Consider the following 14,202-nt stretch of genomic DNA (forward strand, 5'->3'; position numbering starts at 1 on the left):
AGAAAACATCCCAAGAGAGATTAGGAAATATTTTGTACTAAATCCTAATGAAAGTACAACATATCACAGTCTGTGAGATTTAGGTTAGTAATCCTGAGAAGACAGTTAATTGCTCTAAATGATTAGATCAGAAAATTAAGAAAGGCATGAAATCAGTGATTTCTACTTCCCCCTTAATAAACTAGAAAGAGGAAAGTTACTAATCTCCTAGTAAGTACAAGAAAGGACATAAAAATAATAGCAGTAATCAATGAAATGGAAATGAAACAGTAGAAAAATCAAAAGTAGAAGGATCTTTGAGAAGCAGTAATAGTATTGACAGCCCCTAGTAAGCTTGATAAAGGAAAAAAGAAAAAATAGAAATTACTAGTATTAAAGCAAAAGACCTTTATCTAGTAAAAAAATGAAATTCATAATTAAAGAATTTTCCATAAACAAAATTTTGGTTTGCAGCTAGGCACTGTGACACATACCTGTAATCTCGGCAACTCAGGAGGCTGAGGCAGGAGGATTACAAGTCTGAGGCCAGCCTGGGCAATTTCATAAGACCCAGTTTCAAAATGAAAAGTAATAAGGACTGTATCTCAGTGTTACAGGGTTTCTGGGTTCTATCCCTAGTAGCACGATAAAGAAACAAACAACAGGGGCTGGGGATGTGGCTCAAGTGGTAGGGCGCTTGCCTGGCATGCGTGCGGCCCGGGTTCGATTCTCAGCACCACGTACAAACAAAGATGTTGTGTCCGCCGATAACTAAAAAATAAATATTAAAAAAAAAATTCTCTCTCTCTCTCTCTCTCTCTCTCTCTCTCTCTTTAAAAAAAAAAAAAAGAAAAAGAAACAAACAACAACAACAACAAAAAACACTGGTCTAGACAGCTTCACTGGTAAATTTTATCCAACTTATAAATAATAAATAGCATCAATTCTATTGAAATTCTTCCACAAAACATAAGGGATGGGAACACTTCCCAAATCATTTTATGAAGTTTCTATAATCCAGGTACCCAAACCAGATAAGAAAAGTATAACAAAATAAGACTAATAATTTGTTTATTAATATTTCTGTGAACATAGCTGTTACAATTCTTAACATTATAATGGCAAATTGCCAGATATAAAAGGGATTATTTTACTACCATCAGGTGAAGTTTATCCCAATAATGAAAGTTTTAACATATCCAAATCAATAAAATTTACCATATTAATAGATTAGAGGAGGAAAAACCTATGGTCATTTCAGGAAAAGCTTTTGACAAAATACAAAACAAATTTATGATAAAAAGCCCTAGCTACCTGGAAAAGCTCTTACCCACAAAAAGGCATTTACAAAAAACTATAGTTAACATCACACTTAATGATGAAGTACTCCAAAAGATCAAGAATAAGACAAGAATGTTTACTTGTCACTACTGTCATTCAACAATGTATTGGTAGTTATAGCCATGGCAATGAGATAAGAAAAAGAAAAAATTGGAAAGAAAGAAGTAAAACTGTCTCCCCTTCACCACACACAGATAACATATATAGAAAATACTAAGGAGTCTAGAATATATTAGAACTAGTAAGTTAATTTAACAGTGTCACAGGATACAAAGTCAATATATTAAATCAATTTTATTTTTATACTGAAATACATTCAACATTTAGAAAATGAAATTTAAGGTAGGCTAAGGAGAAAACCAGTTGGTGTGAAGCCCAGGGCTAGCTGGGAAGCCCCAGAACATCATATTGATCTAGGTTCGTCCCTTCCTCCCTTCCTCTTCTTTCCACATACCTTTATTTTATTTTTAAATATTTATTTTTTAGTTATACTTAGAGACAATACCTTTGTTTTATTTATTTTCTTAATGTGGTGCACATCCCAGGCAAGCACTCTGCCACTGAGCCATAGCCCCAGTCCTAGGTTTCTTTCTTTATGTCCTACCATCCAAAGCCTGGTCTCCATCCTCAATATCAGCCCATGGTCTGTGACAGATAGCTGCTGTGAAACTTCTTCTGTCAAAGTCTACACTCCCATACTGGAATATGGAGAAAGGGAAAATTGGAATGGGAAAAAACAAAACCAGAAATTTCCCTTTCCAGCTCTCTGTTATGAAAGTCTCCTATGACATTTCCATTTAGAGCTCCTTAGCCAGACTTGAAGTGATATGAATGAATTGAGAAACAGTCTTTATCCTAGATAGCAGTCTTGCCTACATGACTATGAAGAGTTTTATTTAAGGAAAAAGCATAGATAGCATTCTCAGAACTTCCTTTAACCAGCCCTGTTAGGTTTGGCTATATATAAAAAAATCCACAACAGTGGCTTCAGCAAGATCAAAATTTCTGTCTTTTCCTAAAAATTGAACCTGGGAAAACATTCAATAACAACAAATTTTGTGTTTGGAATGTGCTATTCTGAGTATTTTTGTGTTTTACCCTAAATTATGAAATGAGTGGGGTGTTTGCTTTCTTTCAGCGTTCTTTTACAAGCAGCCATATTTGTCACTTAACCCTTGTTCTTCCTCAGAGACAATGGACCTCAGATAGCCTATGTTCGGGACTTCAAGGCAAAGGTTCAGTATTTCCGGTTCTGGTGCCAGGTTAGTATTGGGACTGTATCTCTATACTTACTTTAATTTATTAAGTTACTTATATTATTACACAGTGGTTTTCAAAATGATTAACTCCTGGAAAAACAGGTAAAATGGGAAACATTAGAACCTCCTTCCCCAAACTTCAAAATCCTCTAATTAACTGAGAAGCCAGAAGAATCAATTAGTTTTTTTTAAATAAAATTAAGATTTATTTGAGTCACTAAAGTAAGCATTGTGCATAAGATTTTTTTTTCTGTTTCTCCTATATCAAATAATATGTAATCAGCATGAATACTCACAAATGCATTGGTAAACACTACTGAATATAAATTCATGTTATTTTTTGTTTGTTTGTTTCTATAAACAAGTAAGACTTTTCCCTTTTTGTTTTTTGGTAGGTAATTTTAATAGAATTGACTTAAATCATTCTTATATTTCAGCAATTGGCCATGCCACAGCACATAAAGATTACAGTAACAAGAAAAACACTGTTTGAGGATTCCTTTCAGCAGGTATTGTCTTGTGTACTGAGTAGTTCTGCTAAGCCAGAGCCACCTTTTGGTGTTAACAGTTTAACCCAAATAGTTTTGAACTTGAGTTTGGAGTTCTTGAATTTTTAAATTTAATCTCATTACAGACTACCTTAGTATTTATCATGTAGGAACATGTACATAGTCTTGTGTATGTGTGTGTGTGTGTACGCGCGTGTGCTTGTGTGCCTCAGTGTTTGTTACTCATAGTGATTAGTGAGTTTCTGATTTCCATTTCTATGCTGTTTGGTGTTTGATTTGAAATAGATGTAAAAATTGGGAAATAGGCTATCAATGGGCAAAGGTCTTGAAATATCCATATGAACATTGTGGAGTGGGAAAGGAGATGGGATGACTTCATTTTTACACTCTGAATTACTTACATTTTTATTATAAACATATTACTGTTACAATTAAAAATTATTTAGATGTAGGAAACAAAATAAATGGTCATTGATGGCAGTATCTGATAAAGGATGTGTTAGATTTCCAAAATAGTCAACAATTTTTTTTTACTTGCCCCCAGAACCTGAATCAATCAATCAACTTTATCTTGCAGATATTACTTTTTTAAAAAAATACTTATTTATTTTTAGGTGTAGTTGGACACAATGCCTTTATTTTATTTATTTATTTTTATATGGTGCTAAGGATTGAACCCAGGACCTTGCACATGCCAGACAAGCGCTCTACTGCTGAGCCACAACCCCAGCCCTATCTTGAAGATATTACTAACAACCAACTATAACTAAATGTTAAGTGATTGGCCATGCCTATGGGAGCAAATGTGTTGAATTGAAAACATCTGGCTAATCCTTGTTTAAGATCAACTGTAGAAGTGATTATTTTCAAGATATCGTTGTAGCAACAACTCAAGAAGTAACTGAATGCAAAGGGGAAAGAGATTGAGATAGTTGGCAGTAGCTGGCTACTTGCTTTTAGAAATACTTGTGTTCATTTTCTAAAGGAACCTCAATTATTAACATTAAAAGGGAAAGCCAATTTGCATCCTGCTCTGTAGGAGCAGACAACTTTTTAGTGGGACTTAGAGCTTGACTGACACCATTTAGAGAATTGTGGTCATACCCCTTGATCTGATGTAAGTCTCCAAGATCATTCTATACCCTAGTCTTTGCCTATTTCTAGTTTTCATATTCATAATCACCCTTTTGTCACTGAGTAATTAGTCTGTGTTGAGTGGGTTTTTTGGAACATAACTTGGAACACAGCTAGTGTTAAGCTGTGAAATAGGCTGGATGTGGTGATGCAAGCCTGTAGTCCCAGCTGTAGGAAGCTGAGGCAGGAGAATTGCAAGTATGAGGCCAAACTTGGCAATTTAGGGAGACCCTGTTCCAGAATAAAATAAAAAGGACTAGGGACATAGCTCTATGGTAGAGCACCCCTGGATTCAATCCCCAAAATGACCCCCCAGAAAAGAATAACACTATTTAAAAGAAAATTATATAGCTGGGTGCAGTGGTGCACACCTGTAATTCCAGCACCTTGGGAGGCTAAGGCAGGAAGATTGGGAGTTCAAAGACATTGTCAGCAACTTATTGAGACCCTGTCTAAAAATATTTTAAAAAGATATTGGATGTGACTCAGTGGTTAAGTGCCCATGGGCTTAATCTCTGGTATCAAAAGAAAAAAAGAAATTTATATATGTATAAAGTACACAAAGATACAGATACGTACAACATATAAAATGTTATGGAAATTTAATGTGTTTTCTATATGTGTGGTGTTAATTAGATCACAAACAGCATTTTGTGTCCTAGGGGATTTAAGTTACCTTTAATGAAGAAAGTGTCAGATTTGGAAGTGATAGAATGATGTTTCCACAACTGCTTTTACCAATTTTCTTATTTTGTAGATAATGAACTTCAGTCCCCAAGATCTGCGAAGGCGTTTGTGGGTGATTTTTCCAGGAGAAGAAGGTTTAGATTATGGAGGTGTAGCAAGGTAGTGATAATATGAATACTCAGAACTTAATTCCTTTCTTCCAAAGGTATCATTGCACTTTGCTTGCAAGTATTATTTTCTCAATCTTATAATTCAGGAAAATGAAATATGACAAATTATTGTAGCTTTATTATGCTGGAGCTACAGAATTTCAACAAACATTAATTCAGCACTGTCTAAGGTATTGCTAGTTGACTTCACCTACATCATTCATTTAGCCCTCAGAACAACCCTGTGAGATAGAATTCTACAGATGATGAAGTTTAGAGATTCATCTAACACACATAATAAGTTGTATAGCCTGGATACAACCACCTCATGTCTGTTTCACAGAGCATGCAAGGCCCTATAGCACTCATGTCATTTCCTCCTCTACATAGTACTGATACAGATAATACACAATTCCTAACTGATATTAAAAATCTGTCATGAGAATACAGAGACTATATAAAATAGAATTGAAAATCTTAATTCTTTTTTTTTTTTTTAAAGAGAATTTTTTTTTAATATTTATTTTTTGGTTTTTGGCGGACACAACATCTTTGTTTGTATGTGGTGCTGAGGATCGAACCTGGGCCGCACGCATGCCAGGCGAGTGCGCTACCACTTGAGCCACATCCCCAGCCCGAAAATCTTAATTCTACTTTCTTCATATTGGAGCTACTAATCAAGCCCTGGAAGGTAGCCTTCAGGAAGAAATTGTGTTTCTGAGCAGGGCATGTGGTTTAGTGGTAGAGTGCTTGCTTAGCAAAGTGGAGATGCTGGGGTAGATCCCCAGAACAGCAAAAAAAGAGCCAGGCAAGTCTAGAAGCTGAAACAGTAGAATTACGCATTCAAGGCCAATCTCAGCAACTTAGATCATTTCTCAAAATAAAAAAGAAAAAGAACTGAAGATGTAGATTCGTGATAATGTAGATTAGTGCCCCTGAATTCAATCCCCTGTATGAAAAGAAAGAAAGAAAAAAAAAATCACTTTCCTTATTCCATAGCAATATGTCATACCAGGGCAAAAATTTACATAGTAGTGGCAATGTGGAAAGGCAAGGACTTTGGAGTCAGGAGTGGTATTAATGTTTTCTTTTCTGCACTCAATAGTGTGATCTTAGGCAAATATCTTCAGCTGTAAAATAATAATAATGTCTGTCTATCTTGGATTACTATGAAGAATAGAAATACTTTAATGAAATACTTTAATAGAAATACATTAGTAACCTAATTCAGAGCCTAAGACTTTCTGTGCTCACTAACTGGTGACTACATTTTAGTAATCCTTTATATTGTGACATAAATTTCTTTCAAGTATATGAAATAGTCAGAAGTAAAAGAGTAAATGGGGCTGGGGTTGTGGCTCAGGAGTACAGTGTTCGCCAAGCATGTGTGAGGCCCTGGGTTCAATCCTCAGCACTTCATAAAATAAATAAATTAAATAAAGGTATTGTGTCCAACTACAACTAAAAATTGAATATATTTTTTTAAAAAACAAAGTAAGTGAGTAGAAACCTTTAATTTTGTACAAGGTAAAGATAATTCAGGAAGAAGCCAATTATTCAGTCTTATTTAGAAAACCACTAACAATATTAAAAGCAGCATTATTACCAGAGGCCATGAACTAACAGGAAAAGAGGTCTAGGAAACTGATACCACAATGTTTTGTTCCAGATTTGTTCTACCAAACCCATACATGTTACATAGTTAATAACCACAATCTCAGGTTAATATGGGTAGATATTTTCAGAGCACTTGAATTGGTGCTTTTAACAGCATTTTCTTAATTTTTAAGGAGCCGGAATTACTTGGTTTATTACCTCCGAAATTGGAGGGTTGTTCACATTCATCCTAAATGTAGGTAGTGGCAGCACTTGTTGAAGATCACCATGGGACTTAGCAATACATGGAATATTAGATGCATTTCAGCCACTCTCATCACATGAGTCAATAGTGAATTTTAACTTGTCTACATGTAGTAGCATTTCATCAGTCCCAAGACCAATATTTTCAAAATTGGACTGTGTATTACCATTATAATTGGAAAAAAAATGTTAGTGGTTCATCGAATAAAGGTGCATTTAAAGTCAATAATGGGTTAGATTTTTTTGAAATCTAACAATAAGCAATGTATAAATATCAACACATTTGAGCAGAAGCAATGAAAATCAACAGATTAGATTAGAGGTTAGACAACTAGTACCACCTAAGGAATGTAGATTCCTGAGAACTTTGTAGCATTGATCTTTGATTTGTTGGCATTGTTACTTACGAGATTTTTCATCCTGAGTTTTCTTTTGATTTCAGAGAGTGGTTCTTTCTTTTGTCACATGAAGTTTTGAACCCAATGTATTGCCTGTTTGAATATGCAGGAAAGGATAACTACTGCCTGCAGATAAACCCCGCTTCTTACATCAATCCAGATCACCTGAAATATTTTCGTTTTATTGGCAGGTTTATTGCCATGGTAAGTGCAGGTGGAGAACTGTGTGTTTATTTTGTTAAATCAATAATATTAAATTTTCTTACATATGCCAGAAAAGATCATTTGACAGGGGAGTTTTTATAAATGAAGAATACACCTAATGTTTAGAAATAAAATTACTTTCATATAGTTATCTGAAATGATGTTGTTTTCTTTTTGTATAGGCTCTGTTCCATGGAAAATTCATAGACACAGGTTTTTCTTTACCATTCTATAAATGTATCTTGAACAAACCAGTTGGACTTAAGGATTTAGAATCTATTGATCCAGAATTTTACAATTCTCTCATCTGGGTTAAGTAAGTTTCTATATATATTTAATTTATTAGAATAGAGTCTATATGCTTTCATTATGGTATTAGTAACTTATCAAACTATAGGCATGTAATTGGTTTATTGAATTTAAATGATCTGCACGTCAAACTTGTCTCTCTGTTTAATGTGATAAATTTCACAGGAGTACCTTAAGAAACCAGGTAGTAATATGATGGTTTAAGAACATATAACCTTCTAATTTCTTATTTTGATGTTATAGCTTAATGTTAATTATTTTAGACCAGAGGCCTCAAGTCAAAACTTGAATTATGTTTGATTTTGTGGACTTGACAAATAGTGCTAATTTTATTTTTACAGAGAAAACAATATTGAAGAATGTGGTTTGGAAATGTACTTCTCCGTGGATAAAGAAATTCTTGGTGAAATTAAAAGTCATGACTTGAAACCCAATGGTGGCAATATTCTTGTAACAGAAGAAAATAAAGAGGAATATATCAGGTGAGAGAGAATGTTCCTTTTGATATAGTTTAGCATTTCTGTTGATAATTTCCTATTAATAGTAATTGGCAATATTTCAAAAAAAATTTTCCTTTGTACTAATCATTATTCTATGTAAGTAGTTATTTCTCACTTACAGTTTCAGCCCAAAAGTGGGAGTTCCAAGGGTAGAAATGCTAGATCATTTCTTTTAAATTTCAATTCTGTAACCACTGTGCTAAATATCATTTCAGTGCAAAAAAATCTCAAATTTTCATGCCGAATATTAAAAAAATGGGCAAAATTTATAATAAAATAATGGTTTATGGTATTTCCTCTATAATGCTTTGCACTGGTTCATACTTGTAGTTACTGGTCCATTCGTGTCTTCTCGACACCAGTTCTATCTAATCAGGGTTAAATTGAGTGTATCTGCTGCTGCTTATGTTTCAGTTTCTATGTCTCTTGCCTGATTTTCCCTTCATAATTAGAAGTGTACAATTGTACCCATCACCAACTACTATGTACAATCATTGTTTATTAGTTACATAATGTAGCCTTTCAAAAATTTAGTTTAAACTGTATGCGTTGGCATACACCTATAATCCCAGCTACTCCTGAGGCAGTGAGTTGTGACTTCAAGGCCAGGCTGGGCGACTTAGTGAGACCCTATCTCAAAATAAAATAAAAAGAACTGAGGATGTAGCTCAGTGATAAAGCGCCCCTGGGTTAAATCTCTTGTCCCACCCAAATAAATAAATAAATACATTTTTTTTGTTTTGTTTTTTAAGAGGTATAATTTAGAGTAAAATGCCGAGAGCTTACCTAAGTAAATAGTTAATATTTTGGCAATTTTGTACCAGAGATTGAGTCCAGAGGTGCTTAACCACTGAGCCACATTCCCAGCCCTTTTACTATTTTATTTTGAGACAGAGTCTTGATAAGTTTCTTAGGACCTCACCCTTCCTTGTCGCTGGAATTACAGGCATGTGCCATTGTCCCCAACTGCTAATCACTCTTAAATGTCAGTTTTGTAAACATTATTCAATATAGCATCATGTCCCTATAAAGATGACCTAAGGGCTGGGATTGTGGCTCAGTGACAGAGTGCTCGTCTAGCACGTGTGAGGCCCTGGGTTTGATCCTCAGCACCACATAAAAATAAACAAACAAAATAAAGATGACCCAAATCAAACTATGGGACATTTTTTTTTTCCTTCTTCTGTCCCCCCACCCTATAACGGAGCAATACCATATGCATTTCCCTTCTCCTGGCCGAGAGGCAGCTGGTTCAGTTTAGTTTTTATTTCTATATCAGATCCTGGACTTCCTAAAATGGAATCATATCATGTACTTTTTTGTATCTGTTTGTTTTATGTTTTATGTTTCAGTATTTTATTCCTTTTTGTTGCTGAGACATGTTTCATGCTATGTGTACATCACAATTTGTATATCCATTCTCTCATTGACATTTCAGTTGTTACCCTCTTTGGGGTTATTATGAGTAAAGCTGCCTTGAACATTTTTATTGAGCCTTTTTGTGAACCATGTTTGTATTTCTCTTACATAAATACCCAGGAGTGAAACTGTTGGGTGTTAGGGTGGGTGCTTAACTTCATTAGAAACTTGCTGCCAGTTTCTAAAAGTGGTCCTGCCATTTTATAGGCCTACTAGCAGTGTTTGCATTTTTGTTTTACAATCTTGCCAATTCAGTATTGTCTGTAGTATATCCTTGTAGTTTTAACTTCCATTTCTTCCTTCACTTTTTGTACATATTGATTATTTGTAGCTCTTTTGCCCATTTTATGATGGACATTTTGTAATTGGGATGTCCTTCATTGGTTTTAAAGAGTTCTTTACATATTCTGGATCATTGATTTTAGACATCTCCGTTTTCTAATATGAGCATTTAAAGCAGTTTCTAGTTAAAACTATCACAATTGTGGGACATACCTTAGCTATGTCCCACAATTGTGATAGTTTTCATTATCATTTAGTTAAAAATATTTTCTAATATTCATTGTGGTTTCTTCTTTGATCCATAAGTTATTTAGAAGTATATTGTTTAATTTCCAAAGTCTGGGGATTCTTTCCAACTACCTTTGTTTTCTAATTTAATTCCATTATGGTCAGAGAAGAGTCTATAAATTATTACATTTTAAATATTTTGAAACTTGTGTTATAACCCAATGTGTGTTATATCTGGTACACTTGAAATGTTATGTACTACCATTGTTAGGTTAAAATTCTATAAATGTCAATTAGGGTCAGATTGGTTGATGATATACTAAACTTTTTTATATCCTTATTGATGGTTTTGTTTTTGTTTTAATTTTTGGTGCTGGTGATTGAAACCAAGACCTCACACAGGTTAAGCCTGTGCTCTACTACTGAGCCACACCCCTGGTCTTATTTTTTGCTTCATGTATTTTGAAGCTATGTTATAGTATATTCTCATGTATATTATGCTTACAACTAATGAATTGGCTTTCATGAAATGTCATTTTTCTATTTCTGTTATTATCCCCTGGGTTAATTAGTTTTTTTATCACTATGGTCAAAATATCTGACAGAAATAACTTAGAAGAGACATTTTTATTTTTGACTCAGGATTTCAGAGGCTTAGTCCATGATTAACCAAGCCCATTGCTATGGGCCCAAGGTGAGTCAGAGCATCATAGTGGAGTGCACATTGGAAGAGTACTATTCATGGTTGTCTAGAAAGTAGAGAGAGAAAGGGAAAGGGGTCACAAGGAAGTTGAATCTTTCCAGGGCATGCCCCACAGTGACCCATCTCCTCCAGCCATGCCCCATTTACCTACAGTCACCACCCAGTTATTACATTGAAACTAATATGGAGTGATTAGGTCACAGCTCTCATAATCCTATAATTTTACCTCAGATTGTCCTGTATCAAAACCATAACATCCACTCCAGCTTTCCTGTGATGAGTATATTTACATAGTATATTGTCATACAGCCATTTACATTCTATCTGTATCTTTATATCTAAATTTGTTTCTTGAAAGCAGTGTATTCCTAAGTCTTATTATTTTTATGATTTTTATTATTTTTATATATAATGGCTAAGTTTTGCTATTTTCAAGTCTCACCTTGCTATTTGTTTCCTAAAGTCTGTTCTCCTTTCCTACCTTCTTTGAGTTGATAGATCAATTATTATTGGTTTTTAATCTATTCTGCTGACATTTTAGTTAAACTTAACTTTTTTGGTGATGACAATAATGATTACAATAATATGCATTCTTAACTTGTCTATATTTACCTAAAATTTATATTATAGCACCTCTTCTACAATATAAGAAGCTCATAAGACTATAATTATACTTATTTCAATTCCAGTCCTTGTTCTGTTGTTGTTATATTTATGCATATATTACAAATTTCATAGTACCTTGTAATGCTAAAGTGTTATGTATGTGTACAGCTGCTGGATTTGGCAGATTGGATCTGATAGACAGTAAAGACACTTTTTTTTTAATGTAAGATGGCATTTATTTGAGTAATTATATGGAAGCAAGAGCAAAAGCAAAAGTGATAGGTGAGAAAAAGAAGAAAGTACATCACCAGATAAGAGGAAACACCAACACCTGAAGTTATATTGCTAGGAGTCCCGGGACAGCTTTTCAGCCCCTGAATATTTGATATTAAAGAAATATCATTCTCTTTTTTGTTGTGATAATGGTGTGGTTATGCTTTTAAGAAACTTCATGCCAAGAGATGCTTGAAATTTTTTTTTTAATTTATTTTTTTCAAAGGAAATTACTCTAATGTATGAGCTAATGGCATAGATGATATAAGATAGGCATTGTGATAAAGCTTGGATATGTTTACAAAGGGGTTCATTATACTCTACATTTATGTTTCAGGTTTTTCATAATAATAAAGTTTAAAATGTTTAACTTTATGCTAGAATTTAAAGGTAAAATGTAGATTTCCTGATAGCTTTTTCATATTTATTTGCCAGAATGGTAGCTGAGTGGCGGTTATCTCGAGGTGTTGAAGAACAGACACAAGCTTTCTTTGAGGGTTTTAATGAAATTCTTCCTCAGCAGTATTTGCAATACTTTGATGCAAAGGAATTAGAGGTAATGAATTTTTCTTCATTCCTTGCAGCATGCTAGTAAATAATAATTTCAGGTGTCTACTTTAAATTCATTTTTCCATCTTTCCAGTGGCAGTAGTATTTTTTCTGCTGGTATGATGTTTTGAAACATCCTCAATGGTTAAAAAAATCAAAATTTATGGAGGGGACACAGGTATTGGAAAGCTAGTGGAATGAGATGGTCTTCAGGGCTGGGGATGTGGCTCAAGCGGTAGAGTGCTCGCCTGGCATGCGTGCAGCCCGGGTTCGATCCTCAGCACCACATGCAAACAAAGATGTTGTGTCTGCTGAAAACTAAAAAATAAATATTAAAAAATTATCTCTCTCTCTCTCTCTCTCTCAAAAAAAAAAAAAAAAAGAGAGATGGACTTCACCTACCATAAGTACATGTATGAAGACATGAATGGGTGTGATTCTATTTTATGTACAACCAGAGACATGAAAAATTGTGCTCTATATGTGTACTATGAATTGAAATGAATTCTGCTGTCATGTATACCAAATTAGAATAAATAAATGTAAAATTAAAAAAAGAAAAATCATAATTTATCCAAAAATGAAAGATCATTATTTTTAAAAAAAAGTGTTACATTAATACTTCTTTACACTTGAGTAGATATTCCTTGAATATATGTATGTATGGAACCATACGTGAAACTTGCTTTCCTAGGTCATAGATACAATTCTTGACGTACAGTTTATACCTGCTGTTAATGTTTTTATTAATATTATCTTTTCTTATGTCAATCATTTTTTTATAAAGTCACCTAAAGAAACAATTTGTCTTTTTCATCCCTAAAGGTCCTTTTATGTGGAATGCAAGAGATTGATTTAAATGACTGGCAAAGACATGCTATCTATCGTCATTACACTAGGACAAGCAAACAAATCATGTGGTTTTGGCAGGTTTGTTTCAAAATTTGTTTCAGTTGGTAACCACAGCATGAAATTTCTTCAAATTTACCACAACGAGTAAAAGAACAAAATATACCAATGTGTGCAGTCCCCTCAGTCCATCCTATGCATTATAATACCATGTTATAGTAAATAAGTATAGCTGAGCATGGGGTGCACGCCTATAATCTTAGGGATTGAGACAGGAGGATTGCAAATTTGAGCCAACCTCTAAAATTTACCAAGACCCTGCCTCAAAATAAATAATTATGTGGTAAAGTGCCCTAGGATTAAATCTCCAGTAAAGGAAAAAAAAAATCACAGATTATAGATTTGAACAACTATCATATTCATACTGGGGTTTGAGGTTTGAACCCAGAGGTATTCTATCACTGAGCCATATTCCTATTTTGAAACAGATTAAGTTTTCTAGGCTAACCCTGAACTTGCTGCAATCCTCCTGCCTCGGCCTCCTGAATCATTAGGATTATAGACATGTGTCCTCTAGCCTTTTATCACCATTCTTTTTAAGACTAAGTAACCAACATATATACCTTACCCATTTGCCCAGATTATAAGACAATTCCCGTAAATTAGATTCACATTTGATTTAAATGCTGTTTGGAATAGTATAAAACTGTTAGTATGGTTTTCATTATTCATACTTCATTAAGGTGTTCAGGTGGCAAAATTTAAGAGACCTGGTTTAAAATCATAATGGTGTCTTTCAAAAAAATGTCTGCTATAATAACATGAAAAGATGTTCAACGTCATTGGTCATTAAGAAAGTGGAGTCAAAACCACAAGGAGATACCACTTCATACTCATTAGTTTTATCAAGGGTTGGGGGTAATTTGTGAGGATCTGAGCAATTGAAACTTTCCAGTCTTGCTGA

At 34.0% G+C, this 14,202-nt stretch overlaps 1 protein-coding gene across 1 annotated transcript in view; it reads left to right on the forward strand.

The window, feature by feature from the left end:
• Itch (itchy E3 ubiquitin protein ligase) overlaps positions 1-14,202 on the forward strand; it is a 127,489-nt gene that overhangs the window by 101,356 nt on the left and 11,931 nt on the right. The window contains exons 15-22 of the mRNA XM_076851715.1: positions 2,510-2,582; positions 3,017-3,088; positions 4,980-5,068; positions 7,361-7,520; positions 7,703-7,836; positions 8,171-8,311; positions 12,276-12,396; positions 13,215-13,319. Coding sequence (XP_076707830.1) covers positions 2,510-2,582; positions 3,017-3,088; positions 4,980-5,068; positions 7,361-7,520; positions 7,703-7,836; positions 8,171-8,311; positions 12,276-12,396; positions 13,215-13,319 — 895 coding nt within the window. The remainder of the gene's footprint in view (positions 1-2,509; positions 2,583-3,016; positions 3,089-4,979; positions 5,069-7,360; positions 7,521-7,702; positions 7,837-8,170; positions 8,312-12,275; positions 12,397-13,214; positions 13,320-14,202) is intronic.

This window comes from Callospermophilus lateralis, chromosome 3 (assembly GCF_048772815.1).
Source record: "Callospermophilus lateralis isolate mCalLat2 chromosome 3, mCalLat2.hap1, whole genome shotgun sequence".
In the NCBI taxonomy this organism is placed as follows: Eukaryota; Metazoa; Chordata; class Mammalia; order Rodentia; family Sciuridae; genus Callospermophilus; species Callospermophilus lateralis.